The following is a 21,562-nucleotide window of genomic DNA, read 5'->3' on the forward strand; positions in this document are numbered from 1 at the left end:
ATTTTAATCAACAGTTAATTTTTGTTAACCTATTACCATATGTCTTGAAGTATCGCAATAATATCCTATCGTGATATGTATCGAATCGTGACATGAGGGTATCATTACATCCCTAATGTTCTACATTTTTTGTAAAGGTGGCTTGACACCAAATACAGACAAATATGTGACATTACACATCATCTGCTTTCAATATGATTTGCTTTTATCAGTAATAATGTTGTAGAGTACTCATGTGGAGATGAGTTGGCAGTCAGCCGGAGGGGGAATCTATTTCCTGTATCTCAGACAGATTTTTTTTTTTCTCTTTTAGCTGTTCAATGTTTATAGAGCTGAGTTTTGTCTGCAGGCCAGAGCTAGATGTTTACTTTCTATACTTTACACTAAAAAAAAACTGCTCAGCTTTGGTCTAGACAGCTGTTTTTATGTTTTTTCAGTCCAAATAGCATACTGCTCCAACCACAAACAAGCTTTGATATTGAAAGTTCTCTGATTCTGTGTTAGGATAGTCCAGGGAAATCAATAGGTCTGAGCCGGTGGGAGCGTACAGCTGGAATAGAGATAGATATTGCTGTAGCTCTGTAATGTTTGTGAATGCTTAGAAAGATCCATACGCTCATTATGAATTTACTGTTGTCACCGCTCAAGCTATGCACATCATTCAGTTCAGCGTTCGATCTTTATTGCCTGTTACAAGTGGTCTGTTATGGACTTTGGTGAGATTGTGCTTTATCTTTCTAATGCGGATGAATGTTATTCTGCACTGTAAAACTCAATAAGTTCAGAATTCTCAAAACATTTGAGGAAACTTGTTACCTTCAAAACATTTATGTTGGACTAAATCATTTTTTTTTTTTTAAGTTAGTAGAACTTAAAATATGAGTGACTACTGGGGTGGGGCCGAGAGTCGTGGGAGCGGAGCAAGGCCAGTGTGGTGCTGAGGTGTCTCTCACTAACAATCACTTCACCGGCATCCCTTCACTCCCACAGTTCTCAGCCTCGCCTCACTCATCATAATGCTAATTACATACAGTTAATTTACATAAACATCACATTCAGATCTTGGTTAAATGTTAGATAGCAAATAACACATGCTGTTATAACTATCAAAGAGACTGTCATTATATACTTTCGTGTATATAATCAAACATCATGCAGTATGTGTGGTTTAAAAAGTTTGGCAGCCCGTCCTCAACCTAATCACAGGCTCTACTCTTCACCACAATGCTAACCCTACAAACTAACATAACATGTAACACAACATTAAACTTTAACTTATGTCTCCCTATGTTAATCTTGTGCAAAAACACACTTAATTTCAACATTTATTTTCCTTATACATTCTGACACAAGGCATGCTGGAAATTAGAAATCTGCTGCAACTCAATCATATTAAGTTCAATTTACTACAATCAAATTTTGAGTTCACACAACTTTTTTCTATTAAGTACAATGAACTTTCATTATTTGAGTGAAACAAACTCATTTCATGTAATTAATTTCACTGTTCGATTTTACAGTGATCTGTAGGGGTGTAACGGTACACATATTCGTACCGAACCGGTTCGGTGCTACGTGTGTACCGAAGCATTACATTGCAACATTAGCCTAACCACCATTAACCACCAATATTTGCAATAAGCTCTGCGTTTTGTTACTTTCGATTAGAATCAAAGTGTCATCCTTCAAATTCTCTCCACGAAATAATGAAATTTAAACAGAAAATGCTGTTTTGACGCGCTTTGATGCGGCGTGACAGATCACTGTACAGGCGCTTCAGTTCAACCGGCAGCGCGATTGAACGCGATCATATCTTCCTCTTTAATACTAGTTACAGAATAAAAATGAAAGAACATCTGAAGGTATGTTGAAAGATACAGTACAACTTACTGAAATGGTCATATCTCATTGCTCAGTGTTTCAACGGTGGAAAGACATCAGTGAAAGCTAGGGCTGTCAAACGATTAATCGCGATTAATCGTATACAAAATAAAAGTTTGAGTTTGAATAATATATGTGGGTGTACTGTGTGTAATTATTATGTATATATAAATACACACAAATTAATGTATATATTTAAGAGAAATATGTTATTTATGTACAAAATATTTTTATTTATATATAATATAAATTTATATAAAAATATAAATAAATACATATACTTGTAAATATTTCTCAAATATATACATGAATGTGTTTGTATTTATATATACATAATAATTACACACGGTACACCCACATATATTAGGCAAACTCAAACTTTTATTTTGTATGCGATTAATCGTGATTAATCATTTGACAGCCCTAGTGAAAGCTTGTAAACAATATGTCATGTAGCATTTACCTCAGAAAAGCCATTCAGTGTCCAAAGTTGAGAAATGAACTCTTTTGCTTAATATATGCACTGTATTCGCCTATATAATCATTATATTTTACTTAACCTTTTAGTGATGTCCTGATTAGGCTATTTAATGTATGTTTAAATAAATCTGTTGTGAAAATGACAGCCACTGTGTAGAAATGATTATATTTCAACAACGAATTGGAGTAAAAACATTTAGAAGTTAATGCAAAAACTGCCTTAGGTGCAGCTTACAAAAACATAATTTGTTCAGTAAACCACTGTTTTTTTTTTTTGTTTTTTTTTTAAAAAAAGGCAATTTTATGTTTAGTTTTCTCCCCACCTGCTGTACCGAACCGTGACTTCAAAACCGACATACGTACCGAACTGTGAGTTTTGTGTACCTTGTGTTACATTATGGCGTCAAAAGGGCTGATTTCTTTATTTAATGTTATTTTGTGACGATATAAAATTAGTCAAGATTGCGAATATTGTGATGATTTTAATACATTGTTCATTTGCCACTAAGTTTCCTAAAGACAACTTGTCATGTTTCATTAGTATGTATGTGGTGTTTTAATAGCTTATATCAATGTTATCTTTCTAGAATCCATTTCAATTAACTGTTATAATGTTTCTAAACACAGATTTAACAATTCATTACTGTTACCAGAAAAGTCACCTTGTGGCATTTTAGATGCCTAAAATGTTTTAGTGAAATATAGCTATTATTCATATTGTTATATTGGCGCACATAAATAGAAATGATCAGATATCATTATTCCTTGTGTACATTTAGTGAAAAACTGTGGAAAGCATGCCTTAGATTTTTACTGTATTTTGGATCTTGAACTTAGCCTCTTAAATTTACTTGGCAACGACAGCTCTTTGCTCAGTATGGTAGTTCCCTTAGCCATTTTTAGTCATTTTACAGCAGATAAATATCAAGATGCATATCATACATTTTCAAAAGGCTGAAAAATATTGGGATTCGTGATCCCAAAACACTCATTCGATAATGCAGTGTTTAAAAAGCAGCGGATTGAATAAGCTGTACGTCTCCTAGACTTTTAAAGGGATCAAACAGGCTTTTCACGTGAAACCGCAGTGCACAGGTTAGCTACAGATGTTACAAACTAACTTTGACCCCTTTGACTGTTTGTTCCAGCAGAACAGCTGCAGTCTTTAGATGTAAGAAAGACCATCTGGGATTATGCTCGATGATGGGCTCGTCAATGAGGGGCCTGCAATCAATACGAGGTTTTGCGTCTTGTTCTTGGTGGGCTATTGTCATTTACAAGGCATAGTTACAGGGAATCCAATGGCTCATTTGTGGTAGAAAACAAATCTTTATTTAAATGTCAACGCAATTATCTTCATCACTGTATTACAGAAACATTCTTACTTAGAATATCCTGTCCTATCTGTTTGGTAACCATGGACATTTCGCTTAGGAAAGAAAACTTTTTCAAATCTAGGATTTAGGAAGTTTCTGTAACACTAGATTCAAGAATTCAAGAAGCTTTTATTTTTTAGTATGATACGGTATCTATGGTTTTCTTTTTAAATCATTTCATTATGTCTGTTTACTAATTTTAGACATTTAGCATTGTATTAAAGGCACAATATGTAAGATTTTTTTTTGGATTAAAATATTTTTAAAAAATCCACTAAAACAATGTTTATATATTTTGCTGACTTGTGTACTTACAGTATCCCAAATGTTTCCAACAATGTTTAAATCCAGAGAAATCAGCAATTTTAACCAGTGTAACGGCCGTGTCATTGCATTGTATGTCAATGACATAATTTCCGTACTACCCTTGATTTCCACTTTTACTTCCTTAAAAACCATGGAAACACCACTGACTCTTTTATATATTATGTGTTTTATTAGACAGTAGGGGTGTAACGGTACACAAAACTCACAGTTCGGTACGTACCTCGGTTTTGAAGTCACTGTTCGGTACGGATTCGGTACAGCAGGTGGGGAGAAAACTAAACATAAAGAAAGAGTTCATTTATCTGCCGAACTAACAAGCTGTGGACAGTGAATGGCTTTTCTGAGGTAAATGCTACATGACATATTGTTTACAATCTGTTTGACTTTCCGCCGTTGAAACACTAAGCGATAACACGAGATATTATACGTTTTAGTAAGTTGTACTGTATCTTTTAACATACATTACAGATGTTAATTTAAGTTTATTCTGTAACTAGTAAGGAAGAGATGATCGCGTTCACTTGTGCGCCGCGCTCGCGCTGCCGGTTGAACTGAGGCGCCTATACTGAGGTCTATCACGGCAAATCAAACCGCGACAAAAAGGCAACTTTCTGTGGATAGAATTTGAAAGATGAGACTCTGCATGTTGTAATGTAATGCTTTTGTAGACACACGTGCACTGAACCGAAAGCCCTGTACCGAAACGGTTCGAATACGTGTACAGTTACACCCTTATTAGACAGGTGAGCAACTAGCATTTTGAGTGCTGTTGAATGGATTCTTAAACACCTCTGATTGGCCATTGTGTTCACACGCTCAACAGATATGTCTGTGATGGGCTACAATGATCAACGCTTCAAAAACATGTTGTAAATAAACATCTGTGACACTCTTCACCTAGCGCTTACACAGATACACACGGGAGTGTTTGAAACCAGGTCTCTCTCAGCAGATCCATCTATCAGTGGATATATTAGGGATCTGCTGAGAGATGCCTATTTTCAAATGCTCCCGTGTGTATCTGTGTAAGCGCTCTTTGAAGAGTGTCACAGATGTCTATTTACAACATGTTTTTGAAGCATTGATCATTGTAGCCAATCACAGACATACTTGTTGAGCACGTGAACACAATGGCCAATCAGAGTTGTTTAAGAATCTGCTCAAAATGCTAGGGGGAAATGGTTTCATCACATTTTTAAAATATCTGTAACAACCTGGTACTTTTGACAGCCCTACTATTTTGTCAAGTGGCTAACATAGCATAATCAGAAAGATGCATATAAGCATAATAAAAACAGCAAGGTAAAATGTCCCAGGCTCTTGGCCTGCCCTGCTTCACACCACAGTAACGTTAATAAAAGTTTAGGTCGTGCATGAACTTGATTTTCTTGTTGGATTGTTTTCCATTGGATGTTGAGGAGAAGATAACTCCCATGATTCCATGCTCATTCACAGCGTCATCAAGCTACGTCTTTGTTTTTGTTTTGAAAATGCGATCTCTAGTGGTGAAACTTACATACTGTGCCTTTAATTATTCTTTGTTTATTATATAAACCAAAAATTAGATATATAATTTATAACAACAAAGTACAGTAAGTTAAGTTTTGATGCCAAACTTATGATAAGCATCTCCATTTTATATACGCACACACACATACTCTGTAAATATACATGCATACATACATAAAATAAACACTTAGCATATATATATATTTTTATTTGAGGATTGAGCATTGAAATAAAGTATCCATTTCAAAATTGATCTACTCATCCCTAATAGCAAGGTATTAGGCATTGAAGCTAGAAGCACAATCGATTTGTAGGAGATGCTTGTTTGGTGGAATTACTGTGTCTGAAATGATATCGCTTGCATCCAATGCCACTATTTGGCTTTTGTGATGATCAGAGACTTGTGAAAACCTATATGGAAGTAAATGAAAGGCTGGTATAAGCTCCAGCTTATTGAACAAAGCCCTCCGCTCACTGAACTGATCTGCTGTTAAGCTTGGCGAAGCATTTCAGATATGGATCGAGTGACATGAGTTAATCAGATGCTTACAGATCTAACGTGAGGGGTTCCTTTTTATTAGAACACTCTGGTCATTTTTAAGTTATTTTCCAGCCCTTGTTTGCAGCTCTGAGCCCCTTGGCATTGCAGGACAAATGCTGCAGACTTGAGTGTTAATTATTTACACTGTCAAAGGTCAAAGTGCATGCTCCTTTGACTTGTGTTAGCTTATTTGGCCGTACCCTCACTAAGCAGAGATGACCTGTGTAGAAGAATGGCTGCCTTAATTAGTCTACAGACATCAGGCTTTGAATGCGGCCCAATATCAGCAGACACGTGTTCTTTCTTAACCAATACTTTGGCAAGTTAATATAGGTCAAAATGCTCACAATTTCACAGATCAGTTTTCTGTTTAGAAGTGAATGTCTTTGCAAAAATGTTACTTTTTTATCTAAACTTTGCTCATTGTTTGGAGTGTAACATTTTGATTTGTATCATCTTGTTTGCAAGATATAGATGTTTTTCAATGGCCAGTGCAGATATCAGATATATATGTATACAATGCTAATATATACACAATAATATTTAAGTCAAAGTAATGAGACAACATAAACTGTTTATTATCTGTTTTCATGACTGTTGGCAGATTTTGAAACTGGCAAAAGAAGGAAATTTTACTCCGTAATCTTAGGCACTGTTTACACCTGGTATTAAGATGGATTTTGGTCAATCCGATCACAGTGAGTGGACGACGCTAAATACAGGTGTAAACTGGGTCTAAAATGTTTTGAACAAGTCCACTTTCAACAACTTCCAGAGGTAGTTGAAAATGCATTAGACCGGATTGCTTTTGTAGTGTAGACGCTCGTGTTGTCAAATGCTTTCGAACAGCCACAAAAGACCACCTTCTCTCCGCCCACTGACCTAATACGTAAGCATTATGGGAAGCGCGCTGGCCAGACGGAATTTAAACTTTGTCGGCTGAAGACCCAAGTTTGGTTTGAAGATGAAAAACGTACCAAGCACAATCTTCTCTCACCGTTCCTGATTTCTAACACACATTCACAGCGTTCGGCGTGGTCTGGCGGCTATCAGAGCGGAAACAAAAGCTGCTGCTCTCTGTATGTTTCTCCGAACGCGTTCATATGTAAATTCCTTAAGCTTATTTTGTCCATTAGCTTGAAAGATCTGGAAAAACCGATACGTTTACCCACCCATAGACCCTCCCCTTGAAGAAGTGGTCAAAAATGGACAAAAGAGATGGATTAAAACACTAAGTAAATGGGAATGTCTTCCTCGACTAAAACTAAATCTTAATACCAGGTGTAAACGGGGCCTTTAAATGGCCAAATATTAATTAATGATAATTGAATGAATGATTATAATGATGTCAGTCAGTCTCTTTCACTAGACTAATGAATAAATTTTTTTAAAGTTTATTATTGTGTTGTGTAAAAAGTTAACCATCATCGCAATCACCAAATCAACGTCCATTTTGATGTTTGTGAGGTTTGTAGTTTATACCTTTTATGTGCCTTTACTAAAAGCGCTCTGCACATTTGTATTTGGACGAATAGTAGTACCAACTGGTAAAAAATAATCTTTCTAAACCCTTATTCAAGCTTTTCCTTTATCATTTTACATTGCTGAATCGCCAAATGCCAGAGTAGCAGAAAATTACGAAATGGTGGTTGCACTTAATTTTACAGTACATGCACTTACAATGTACTAGCCCAAGAAAGTACTGAGTAATATAAGGTAACTACATGGATGGACTTAACATGGGTTAAGGTTGGGTTCCGTTATTATCTAGTTATTACTCACTTATTACTATTACTTAGTACTACTATTACTTAGTGCTTAGTATGTACATGCATAACAGAACTGTAAAATAAAGTGCTACTGAAATTTGAATTGAATGTGATGAGATAAAAATCTTTACCACAAAATAATACTCAAAGTTCTGTTGAGTTTCTCAAATTAACATGGAAAACACTGATTGCTTCTGGTTGGGACAATGTTACACTCATGCTTTTCCTTGTATTCACTTTATATACAATGTTAAGAAGGTTCAGGAAAATTGTTGGCTGACTAACTTGAAAGTTATTGTTTGCATTTTTTTTTTTTGTATTTGCTCTTGTGTGGTAAGCCAAGTCCTTGTTTAGTGCTGCATATTCATCCCTTACTGTTTCCTTTTCAGAGTACAATTTCAAGACAGATAATCCCTCTTTGTATGTGTCTCCTCTAGGGCAAAATGTGGGTGACTGGGAAGTTGACGTCAATACGTTGAGGCTACTGTTCTCCTTCTCCCCACACCCTGGCAGTCTGAGAAATCAGACGTTACTGTGACAAACCTGGGCCGCTGGCACTAAAATGTCCCTAAGTGGTGGCACTGCAGGCGGGAAAGGTGTGGACTCGAATGCGGTGGACACTTACGACAGCGGTGATGAGTGGGATATCGGGGTTGGAAATCTGATTATCGACCTTGACGCTGACTTAGAGAAGGACAAACTTGAGATGTCTGGCACCAAGGACGGAGGAGGAATGGCAGCTCCACCTAGCGCAGTAGCGGCTCTGCCAGACAATATCAAGTTCGTTAGCCCCGTGAGTGCCCCTCAGGGCAAAGAGAGCAAATCGAAATCGAAACGCAACAAAAATTCTAAAGACAATAGCAGCAAGTCTCCAGCTGCAGATGGAGCAAAAAAGGACCATCAGGGACGGACCCAAGGGGAGGTTACTGGTGCGACGGGTAGTTCAGGAGGTGTCAACTCCGCTACGGGCAAAGGTGTCGAGAAAGGTGCCAAGGCCTCACGCGGTGTGACGAACAGCAAAAAGGAAAAGGAAGTATCGGGTGGGAAAAACAAGAAAGAAAAAAGTGAAAGTGGACCAGTTGCAGTCGTGGCAATTGAAAAGGAGATAGTTGCAAACGTTCAGGCGTTTGGAAGCGCACGCAACACGCCCTTTGACAATACACAGAATGCAGAGATGGCTGTGACAGAGCAACTTGGGAATAATGCTCTGGAAACTGTTGGAATTGTTTCTCCGTTAGCTATTAAATCAGAGCCAGAGGAGCTTGACGGGGAATGCAGAGCTTTGAAGAAGATGAAAAATGAAAAGGTAAGCACGGATGGCCCGTTTGTGTACTTCAACCATTTAGCAGCTAATGCAAATTGTGTTATTGATGTATTGATAACATGGGTAATATTGTGTATGTCTGCTTCGCATCCTGTTTTTGGCATTGTGTGTGCTTTTTGATTTGAACGTTTTGATCAGAAAGTAGAGAGGACTTGCAGTACCTAAATAAGATAATCATCATGGTGCTTGAATTTAAAAAAAAATCTTTTTAAAAGGTTAATTGAATTATCATAGTTTGTGTAAACGTATATTCAAACAATATTTACAGTATTATGCTAACCTTATTACACTACAAATTTGTTTGGCCCTGCTGTTCCAGTCTTTAAATAGAGGGAAGTTTAGGGCTGGTTTGACTGTTAATCCCAAGAGCCAAAGATGTGTTTGGGGGGAGGGTAGGGAAAAAGCTCAGACCCCTCGAACCCACTGGCCTAAACTTGATGTGGGGGAAGGGTTGGAAGAAGGTCAATTAGCTGCTTGTATACAAGCTTTTAATCAGAACAGAACAGCTTCTGTGCTTCTGGGGATCATTAAAATTGGGAAGGAAATTCCAATTAAAGCTTCAAATCCAGTTTCAGATCTTAAGCAGATAAGTGATACCAGTGTTTGTTTGTAACTTTTGCATTGGCCTTTTATCTGTGGAAACAATGGTGTTAAACTTAATGATGTAATTTCTTGCAAGTACAGTACGGTTCGACTAGAAGAACAAATGCGGATTGTCATATTCATTTCAGGATTATGTTTGCAACTGTTGTGCTTTGTTACGTAGATTTGCCAACATTGAAATTCCAGTCACTATAAAGTGCCTACCCTGTGTCTTCTGGAGATGGTTTTAAAGCCCCGCTAAGCCTTTTTGTCTTTTCAGTGGCATGCCGTGACAAAATAAATCTGTGGTAGATTAGGTAGGTAACCATAATTTCAGATCGCTTAAGAGAAAATGTTGCATTGATGACCCAAATACTGTAAATCAAAGGCAAATCCTCTGTACTCCCCAGATTTCCATAGTGCGCAATCTTCTTGGAAACGTCAGTACAAAAAAGATTTTTGCTTCCCGGTAATTGTTAACATGAATGTTTCCTGTTAGTTCAAGTGGATATTATGCAATTAAAAGATTTAAAACTTGAAGCAAGAATGCAATACAATAAGTTGGTTGAGCACTTTTTTTTTTTTTTTTTTTTTGCAGTTTACATTGTGACAGTTAATTGAGCATTGGTATTTAATGTAATGAATTCCTGTAGGCCAATATACTTATATTTGATTATACTTGTATTTGATTGTATATTTGATTGCGCTAAAGTGGAACTATTGCAAGTGTACTTACACTTACAGGTACACTTTAAATATCTTGCATTTAAAGACTGAAATTATACAAAGATCATACAATCCTTATTAATAGTGATATATTAAAATGCTTTTTAGGTATAATATTAAGAAATGTACATTGTGCAGTAAAGAAATACTTCAAGTTTAATTATAATTTTATATCAGTAAGTCTTAAGTGATGTGTCAAACATGTTAATGGATTTGAAGTATACTTAGTATGAAATGAATGTATTTTAAGTAGATTTTGGTATAGTTTTTTTTTTTTGCTTTTTGTTTTGGTTTGTTTTTTAACTAAGGTTGACCTCTAAAGTGTTGTGGTAGTGTTGGGTAGTGCAACACTATTTATTTATACATATATATATATATATTATTTAAATTTTTATATTATTAAGTATTTAAAATGATTTTGGCTAGTGCTGGGCGGTATGATATAACGTGGCAATGATATAAAATGTCTAGATTTTGCTATATTGTGTATATCACTTTGTGTAAAAATATACATGTAAATATTAAAAAATATTTAAAATTGTTAAAAATAGCACAATTAGTCATGAAAAAGAACTCGCGCTGTGTGCTCTTGCTGACTTGCGAATTTGGTACATGCTTGATGCGCGAATTTATTTCTCTTATTGCACTTGAATGGTCGAATACACACACAGTTATGTCAAAATGTAAATACAGTCAGTTATGTCTCAAGTGAAGTTAAACAGATGGGTGTAAACCAGATGTGTATCAGTATAATGGATCCGTGCATTCGCTCTTAAAGTGACAGCAGCCTAATAAACCTGATTTGACATGTCAAATCCAACAAAAAGAGAAAATAACTTTTGCAGCTTTAATGAGAATAAATTTTTGTATTTAATTCATACAGTGAAGACTCTATGCAGTATTTTAGTTTTACATTTGATTATTCCATTTCTGTTCTGTTTCTAACTACGTTAAATAAACCTATTGTACCTGAAAAATGTAATTAGTTTAATTTATATTTTTATTATATTGAATTTGTCCTTTTGTTTGTAATTTGCTGCATTGATCTTATTTTTAGTAACAAAAATAGGAAAGTAAAATAAAATAAAAATAACTATATTGTGAAATAATTTTGGCTTATGATGCAGCATGCGAGAGGGAATTGATTTTAAAAAATACAAGGTGGCAAAATATCAGCAATTAGAGCAATGGCAGATTTGGGAAACAAAGCCCTTTCGTGGTGCGTTTCCCTCAGCTTTGTACATGGCGACTGTGAGTATGTCTGGATGGGTGTTAAAGCCAGCAGCGAGGGTGGGGGAGGGGAGCGCGGCGAGCTCGCACTGCTAATTCAGCTCATGAAAGGCTTGAGCAGTGAGAGCAGCTGTCCTCCATTGTCAGCCAGCAAATTTCCAGCATGCCTCATTTCACCTCTCAATGTGAGCAGAGAGAAAGCTAGAGGGCAGAACAGAGGGGGATAAACAAACAGAGACCGATAAATGAGGGAAGGAATGAATAAATGAGAGAAAACTGTTGAATGCCTCAAGTTGCCGCAGCGCTTCCAAACGGAGGTTGGAGAGATCATGTGTTAAATGCCAGCGGTGAAGTCTACTTGTAGCATTGCGAGAGGTTGGAAGGTGCTCTACTCAGATCTGCTGAGAAAAAAGGCCACTCGAAGGGCCAGAGGAAAGAGAAGGGGGAACAAATGACCTGGCTAAATGGGGGAGGGGGAGGGGGGTTGCTCTGTAAGTGGATGAAGTCTTTAACTTCCTACACACTAAGGAGCTTGTCAGCGCTCCCAGTTCCACTGAGGCAAAAAAGGACTGGTGAAGAAATTAGGACTTCTTCGCAATTCACTTACTTGCATTACTGAAAATACGAACTATTAATTGGGTCACACTACCACCATGATAAGCAATATTTATTTTTTCCTCAATGTTTTAGTGCTTGTAAATTTAATTAATTTGAAGGGCTAGTTCAGCCAAAAATATCTTTTAAAGAAACACAATCGCTTTATATTATGTACAGATTTAAACAATTGATCAGTGCACATTAGAGTTGTTTAAAATAGAAATCATGATTCTCCCACAATTCTGAGAAAATGTTATAGAAATTCTGACAAAATATCTATTTAAAAATATATTTAATTTGAATTAATTATTTTAAAAAAATGGTTTGAATGAATGATTTAATGTCTCACTCATAAAGACTTGTTTCATTACTGGACGAATCAGTGTTTTTGAATGAATCTCTTGAATGAATAAATGAATGATTCAAAGACCAATACATTCACACTTTCGCCACCTACTGTAACGATGTAATTGATACAATCTTTATTTGAAGCATCAAGTTACTTTGCAAAAGGTGATTTCCTCTTTGGATCACTTCCATAGACATCAGTGTTTATATCTGAACTATAAACGTATCACAGTTAGGACGTTTAATCGAAATTAAACCACACACGATTTGGCGAAGGCTGCAATTTTTTTTTTTTTTTAATGCGCAGCTTGTCAGTGAAGCACGGCTCTGTGATCAGTAATAAATGCTGCTCCATCTGAAAGCCAGAGGGCGCTCTCGCGCAGAAACTCCAAATATGCCCCGCAGAAGAAAGTTGATATAACGCACGTCATTCCAGAAAATCCCAATGGGCATCATACTTTCGCTGTAGCTGAATAATCAGAAGATTGAAATGCTTTGATTGATTAAACATGACTAATAAACACACGACTATGACAATATATGGTTTATCTGAGTTCTTCAAGCCTTCTCGGTTTTTTTATGATAATAAAGTATATTTATAACGCAATAGCCTTTTGCAATCAGCATTGCCTTTATCACTGTATAGAATACTATGAAATAAATATGTTGTGTGCCTTATTCTGTGTAAGAAGCCACATCATCTCTAAGAAGGATGATGTTATGAAGTGAGTTTGGAGTAAAAATATTTTATTAAATGTCTTTGTAGGTTCATAAAGCGCGATTTCGTGCGTGTCAATTGCAATTAATCATGCAGCTCTAATCACTGTACTTCTGTGATAATTTAAATTATTGTAAGACAGAAATAATGATACTGTGAGCAATCACACATTTTAAAAATCGGTGGAAATGAGCATCCACAATTCATTGTCTGTTATCCAATATCAATACCGATGCATAAATAAATACAGGACTTAAATATTGGCCAATAACCAATATGGTTCCAATTTATTTTTTATTCTTATTAAAACTGTTGAAGCTTCAGCCTCACATTCATCACAGTTAAAAGAGTTGAAAGAAAAATGCTGCAAACTCCAAGGGGTTGTGAACAATATTAGCCTGAAGTGCACTTTTGAAAATCCACTGAAAGCAGTTCATCATCCCGGAATCTTTTGGCATAGGTTTGAGACACACTAATCCTTCTCTGGCTGACTGTTTAGGATGGATATTATGAATTGGGATGCGGTGTAGTCAGTTTAGGGCATGTGGTCTGATAATTTGAAGCGCTCTCTTTCTCTCTCACGGTACAGAATGAGGGTGGTAGCTTGCAGTGATGGGCTGTAATTTTTGTAGAAAACTTTGCATAATCCGCAGCATGTGCAGCACTTTATTTTTCTGAAATAAAAAAAATGATTTAGCCTTCTCCTTTAGCAAAAACAGCTGTTGTATAAAGTAACCCAGTGTTGTTGGGGTGGGCATTGGACCATCATGAATCTCTTTATAATGGCAGTTCTTTCATTTTGACAAGCACAATACTTTAAGCCCTTGGACTGCAATGAAAAGTGGAACATTATTGTTTGATCAAGAAAATCACAAGATCTCATTCATGCATCTTTCTTCTACTGCAGAATGTGTAAAGAGCTGCCATTCAAGGTTGCTTAGTCTTGTGGTGTGTTTAACATCTTTGTGCTCTGGCATTGTGTGTCGAGTTACTCTTGCTCTAATGAGGTTAGTGTCACTGGATAGATCCTTTTAAGAAGATTAGAGGCTATTGTTAAAGATTTCAGCGACAGAATGATTTAGGATTTCTTTGTGCGGGAGACAATCCAGGCTGCGTCTAACTCTGCTTTTGTTCGCAATTTACAAATCTATGCATATTGGCATTGAATGTTGCATGAAAGTCACGTGACTCCGAAATTTCAGGGTGATACAACTGTCTTGATATCATAATGTTTGGCATAATTAGAGCCACACAATTATTTGTTCAAAGATCGCGATCTCGATTCTAACATCCTCGTGATCTTATTCCTAAATGACAGTGATTTGTCAACATCTATTAAACCTTTGACAAGTACATCGAACATTCAGATCTGCGTGGGTAATTCTGCTAATCCAGAAAGAGATGTATAGTCATGTATAGGTATAAAACAGCTTCACAAACAGTTTTTTTGACCACACAGTGTCATTATTTCTATCTTACAATAATTTAAATGATCACAGAAGTACTGGAATAAAAGTTTATAGTTCTGATATAAACACTGTTTACGGTAGCGATCAAAATACAACAAAATTTCTCCAAGGGGATAATAAAATCTACTACTATTAAATAATGTAAATAACATTTTGAAAGTAGCTTGATGCTTCAAATAAAGATTGTATCAATTACATTGTTACACCAGTAGGTGGCGACGAGTGACTGTTAAAAAAATGCATTTTTATTGATGCATTAATTCAAAAGATTTGTTCAAAAAAGCTGATTCATCCAAGTCTTTGAGTGAGTCATTGAATCATTCATTCAACCCGATTTAAAAAAAAAAAAATCAGATTAATTAAATATTTTTAAAATGTGCTGCAGCAATTAAAGGGATAGTTCACCCAAAAATGAAAATTTGATGTTTATCTGCTTACCCCCAGGGCATCCAAATTGGACACCACTATGTCCAACTGCGTTCAGCATTCGCTTAGTGAGGTCTGATCGCGCTCTGACAACGGAAGTAATGTCTAGCACTCATTGAAGTATAAGCGTGAGACATCACTTCCGTTGTCATAGCGTGATCATACCTCACTAAGCGAATGCTGAACGCAGTTGACCATAGTGGTGTTTTAGAGGTAAAAAATGATATAAATACTGTTCGGTTTCTCACACAAACCGATCGTTTCGTGTCTTAGGACATCAATGTGTCGTCACGAGTCGCAGGGTTTAATTTGGATTTGTCTATGCAAGTTTTATTTACTCTTATAAAAGAAGTTCCCATTGACCCACATTATACGACTGACAGACCGCAACGGTTGGAGTTAAAAATCATCATTTGTGTTCTACTGAAGAAACAAAGTCACCTATTTATGAACGTTATTTATGTGGGTGTTTTGTTGTGCAGCTTTACCTGTATTGCCCAAGACAATTTTCCCTTAACAGGGACAAATAAAGTATAAAGTAAAGTAAAGTACATCTTGGATGCCCTGGGGGTAAGCAGATAAACATCAAATTTTCATTTTTGGGTGAACTATCCCTTTAACATTCTGTCAGAACCTCCAGTAAATGGCATGCTATTTTGTTTAGTTGTCTGTTCAGAATTGTGGGAGAATTATGATCTCTATTTTAAACAAAATTCTATCCAGTTTTAATGCAAATATATGACAAAGTATAAATCTAGGAACTTTTTGGTTTTATTTTTCTTTCTTTTTTTTTTGTGGAGTCTCTTAATGTCACTAGGCCTCCTCAAAGACTTGTTAGCTGTTCATCTGTTTAAAAAGAAAACCTTTTATTTCTCCTGCAGAATTGTGCACTTTTGTTAAAGGTGCCCAAGAATGCTTTTTCACAAGATGTAATATAAGTATAAGGTGTCTCCTGAATGTGTCTGTGAAGTTTCAGCTCAAAATACCCCATAGATTTTTTTAAATTAATTTTTTTAACTGCCTATTTTGGGGCATCATTAACTATGCACTGATTTTTTTCAGCGCGCCGCCCCTTTAATTCGCGTGCTCCCTGCCACACGAGCTCTCGACTATATTACAGCGCATTTACAAAGTTCACACAGCTAATATAACCCTCAAATGGATCTTTACAAGATGTTCGTCATGCATGCTGTGTGCATACATCGAATCATGTGAGTAAAGTATTTATTTTGATGTTTACATTTGATTCTCTATGAGTTTGAGGCTATGCTCTGTGGCTAACGGCTAATGCTACACTGTTGGAGAGATTTATAAAGAATGAAGTTGTGTTTATGAATTATACAGACTGCACGTGTTTAAAAATGAAAATAGCGACGGCTCTTGTCTCCGTGAATACAGTAATAACCAATGGTAACTTTAACCTCATTTAACAGTACATTAGCAAAATGCTAACGAAACATTTAGATAGACAATTTACAAATATCACTAAAAATATCATGCTATCATGGATCATGTCAGTTATTATTGCTCCATCTGCCATTTTTCGCTGTTGTTCTTGCTTGCTTACCTTGTCTGTGCACAGATCCAGACGTTAATACAGCCTTTCCTTGTCTAATGCTTGAACATGAGCTGGCATATGCAAATATTGGGGGCGTACATATTAATGATCCCGACTGTTACGTAACAGTCGGTGTTATGTTGAGATCCGCGTGTTTTCCGGAAGTCTTTTAAACAAATGAGATTTACATAAGAAAGAGGAAGCAATGGGGTTTGAAACTCAATGTATGTCTTTTCCATGTACTGAACTCTTGTTATTCAACTATGCCAAGATAAATTCAATTTTTCATTCGAGGGCACCTTTAAAATATTTTCCCTTTCCCACATTCATCTACTGTTTATTTCACTATTTCACACTCTCTTGTCATGGGAGCCCCTGAATGAATTGAGCAGTTCAGCAACACTAATGCTGCCATGGTGCAGAAGGGTAGTTTTTTTTTCCTTTTCTTTTCACAGTCAGTCTCAGCTACTCATTTCATCATGTAATGCTATGGATGTTTTATGTCGAGAGAACGTGCTGTGCAATATGTTTTGCTGCTTCTGGGGTGCAAAGTGCACATATGAGATGAAAGGCTCATATTTCCATGCTCCCATGTTCCCATAATCAGTGTCAGCCATGACCTGAGCTCTGGGTGCCACCCTTTTCTGCTTGGAATGGTGAGCAAATCCACATATTTCTACAAAACAGTGAATCTACTGTTAAGACACATTACTGTGAGCACCTCTAAAAAATAATGTTACGCTTATAATTAATAGCTGTTGGAGAGTTCACGATATAGCTTTAAATATAGATGTTTTTAACAGGATTAAAAACACATTTCAACATTTCAAAAACAATTTTCTCATCTTCATTTAATTCCAAAGCCATATAACCATCCAACCTCCATGGAACACAGAATGAGTTATTTAGCAGAATGTTCGGGCTGCTCTTTTCTATACAAAAATCTCCATAAATGTTCCATAAAACAACTTTTGCATTAAGTAGGGAATTAGAAATTGCTGGTACTTTGGTATCAAGTTGGTACTTAAATAAAAAAAAAAAAAGTAACTTCACTAGGGGTTAAACGGATCGTAGTTGATCCGTGATCCTTACGGACCAGACCCCACGGTTCTGCACGCATGTGTTTTGTGGAATAATTGCTAAGTTTTACCATCAATTCTTGCATGCTATTATCTTCATGCACAGTCGCACACACACACACACACACACACACACAGAGTTGTGTTTCAGATAGCACGCAAACAGTGAATTGATTCCTCTTTCGTATCTTCATGCGCTTAAACAGGCACATACACAGAAAAATTGTCAAAATACCAGTTTCAAATTAAATTTCAAGTTTGAATTAAATCGCTAATTTGAAAGTGAAAGTAAAATGTGCACGCAGCCACATTCCTATGGAGCTTGAGCTTTCAAAGGAATGAACTGAAAATGCATACCGTTAAGAATGCCTGTGCGGCCGTGCACAGTTCTTATTTTATATGTTTATATTTGTAAGATGTAATTTCACTGGTGTATGACTACTGAGATTTTGGTTTCTTGACATCCAAAAGCTGCCATTCACTGAATCTTGCTATGTACTTAATTTTGCAGTAGAAAAAAAGCAAACAAACACTCTGCTTTTGAACATCACGAGGTGAGTAAATGACACGATGGTCTAGTAAAGAACTTGAGACAAACACAGAGTTTGTTGTATATGTTTGCATGTGTGTTTTGGTTTTTCCCTCTCGTCTCTAAAGGAGCACTCAGACTCTGGCTGCACTGCTAACAGTTGTGGGCTTTACTCCAAAACTGAGAGCTTGGCTTCATCGTAAGTCAATAAATATCTAATCAAATGAGGTGAAATTAGAGGACATGCCAATTGTGTTTTCTGGCCAGAACCATTTTTGTGTCATTTTATCTGCGGTGTCGATCTGAGCTATAATGATGCATACGATGTAAATCATGTTCAGCTGTTTAGTCACTCAGTGTTGTACCTAACTGCGGCCAGTTGATGATGTTTTAATATGCTTAGCATCAGTGTGTTTTTCCTGATGTTGTGTGAGTTTGTGCACTCAAGGTTACACTGATTACTGCAGCAGTTATTAATGAATCACTTGCCCTTCCCTTTGGTCTTTAAAGGTGTAAGTCTGCACAATGTTTTCAGCGTTAATTGCATGTCCCTACTGCGACCTTCTCAGATTTCATTTGTGGTATCATGATTGATGTTTAAGTTATCTTATTTTACCCTTATTTAACCCATGTTTTTCTTTGAGTGGAAAACAAAAAGTGTTTTGGAAGAGAATGAGGAATCCATTGTTCAGTGGAAGAAAAAATATAGGCTATACATGGAAATAATGAAAGAAATTTCCTTTTTTGGGAGTTTACTGTGCTTATTTGCTTGTGTGTATTGAATTTCACATGCAGATAAGGGCCCCTTAAAAGGGTTTGATCCAATAGAGCAATGATAGTACAGATGATGCTGATTAGAATATTGATCTAAAGCATGTGTCTGGTGCTTTATTATTGTTGAGCCGTTGAGCTCATGCCAATAACTGCCCTTATTGATTAGGGGAGATGGCATGAATGGATTGTTTTGAGACTAAAAGTGATTTCTAATGATCGCTAGCTACTTATCCTCATTACAATATGCTAGGCTGTAGATTCGTTTTTTTTTTTTAAATAGGCTGCTGTACAACATGAATATATCTATTTTTTTTTTTTTTAGATAGTTCAATTCTGATGGAACTAATATTCCCATATGATGGTTTGATTTAACTTGAATTTCCTGTGAAATTGTGTACATTTTTGTGCATATTTTCCAAATGATTTAATTTATTTATTTTATTAATGCTTTTGATTGTCATTTTTGAAAATGGCTATTTTAAAGAGCTTTTACGAAAAGCCAGTTGTTACATACGACAAAACATTTTCTCAAATAATAACAATACGAAGCATTACATCGATTATCGTCAATCCGATTCCTTCTTGAAAGCTCTGAATGTACCCAATACTTTGCAGTCAGATTACGTGTCGTTATCAGCATAGTTCAATGAGTTGGTGGTTCTCAAAAGCATAGTTTAACCAAACATAGTCATTTGCCTATCATCCATCGACTTCAAATATGGCTTATCATTTGAAACATGTAAGTAGTAGCAACTTTACATGGCTGCTCGCTCTAAATTTCACCTAGATAAATGTGCGCTATTATTAGGCACATATCCAAGTGTTTGTGCGGAGTGTGGAAGCTAAAGTATTAGCATGCCGGCATGGAGGCGCCGGCGCGATCACTTGCATTTTTTCTGATAACAGCGGAAAATACTCTGTCATTTTTGGTCATACAGATAAGAGTAATACATCATTCGAAACTGCTTTACTTTTATTTGTGTAAACTCACAATAACAAGAAAACATTGTGCCTTTGTAAAATAAAGAAAACAATCAGGATGTGCTTTCTGCTGTCTCCATCTCCCTGAATTGGAGCGCGTCACAAAAAGGAACTGAAACTCGGCGTATAGGCTACTTGCCTCACAGAAAAATATCTATAGAAAGCTTGAAATGTCAACTTTTAAATGAACCAATTGAAATTGAAAAAAATACTCTCTGCTTATGTAATCCGTATAAAAGTTGCATTTCTCTCTAAAGGTGTGTCCGCTATACTGCGGTGATGGTGAGGGAGCATCGTCAACTTCATCTTTGCAGCCAGCACTGACTTAGAAAAAAGTAATTTATTAATAAATAATTAAAATGTCTCCTCGCTATTTTTTTTCTCCGACTTTCATAATCATTACCTTTGCCGGTGCTTTGCGGCAAGCTTTATGTGTCCACTTGAGCGCGGAATGGGCTATATTACTGCCTACTTTATGGTGTGAATCTCGTCGCAGTGTGAATTGGGTGCAAATGCTGGAGTTCACATGCTCTTGAATACATGACATTGGAGCATTTTTTTGTTTATTGTCAAGTTTACCATTGTATCGGGCTTTTAGGGTTGTATTAACCAGTAGTGTAGAAGTGCTTTGGCATTGATACTTAAACTGAAAAAATTGAAAAGTGGTTTTATATAGCTGTTGACCTGACAGTCACTTTAACAGAACCAGCTGTACAGTCTATAGCCTACATCTAGTTTGAATGGCATTTATTGCAGGAGAGCCATGGAAATCATGTCCTATTTCAGTGGATGTGCAATTTAACAGTGGCCGTAGACCAATGTTAATGATATTCACTAGTGTACTAATTGCTAGGAGACCAACATTGTTTTTCTAAAGTATCTTAGACTTTGGCTTGGCAATGTTTTTTAGCCACTTTGACTATCATTTGACCAATAATCGGTTTTACCAATATTTTTCCCCATAATCTGGTAACGGTTTTGTATTATCGGATTCAAAGATAAATTGCTCGCAAGAACGCCATTAAAGCATTGCTTTTAACACGATGCTCTCATTTAAAACTCCTTTAATTATATTAACTACTATATTACCTTTTATTTCACTCATAAACATCCAAATAACTACAGCTCTGTGGAAATTAATTATCTCCACAAGAGACATTGTGTAAACGCATTGATAAAAACAGCACTCTGTCAGCAGGTATTTCATAATCTAGACTGACAAAAACATTATTAATAATTCTGATAACATGCCAGGTGTCCAACGAATGCATGAGTAACGTTTGAGTATTCCAGCGAATATTCCAGCATATTCCATTCTCTATTCAGCCTATTAAACAA

General features: G+C 36.2%; 1 protein-coding gene across 1 annotated transcript in view; it reads left to right on the forward strand.

The window, feature by feature from the left end:
• Positions 1-21,562, forward strand: part of znf609b (zinc finger protein 609b) — a 60,892-nt gene that overhangs the window by 3,851 nt on the left and 35,479 nt on the right. The window contains 1 exon segment of the mRNA XM_048185574.1: positions 8,321-9,189. Within this exon segment, the coding sequence (XP_048041531.1) occupies positions 8,446-9,189 (744 nt within the window). The 5' untranslated portion in view covers positions 8,321-8,445.

Source organism: Megalobrama amblycephala, linkage group LG3 (assembly GCF_018812025.1).
Source record: "Megalobrama amblycephala isolate DHTTF-2021 linkage group LG3, ASM1881202v1, whole genome shotgun sequence".
Classification (NCBI taxonomy): Eukaryota; Metazoa; Chordata; class Actinopteri; order Cypriniformes; family Xenocyprididae; genus Megalobrama; species Megalobrama amblycephala.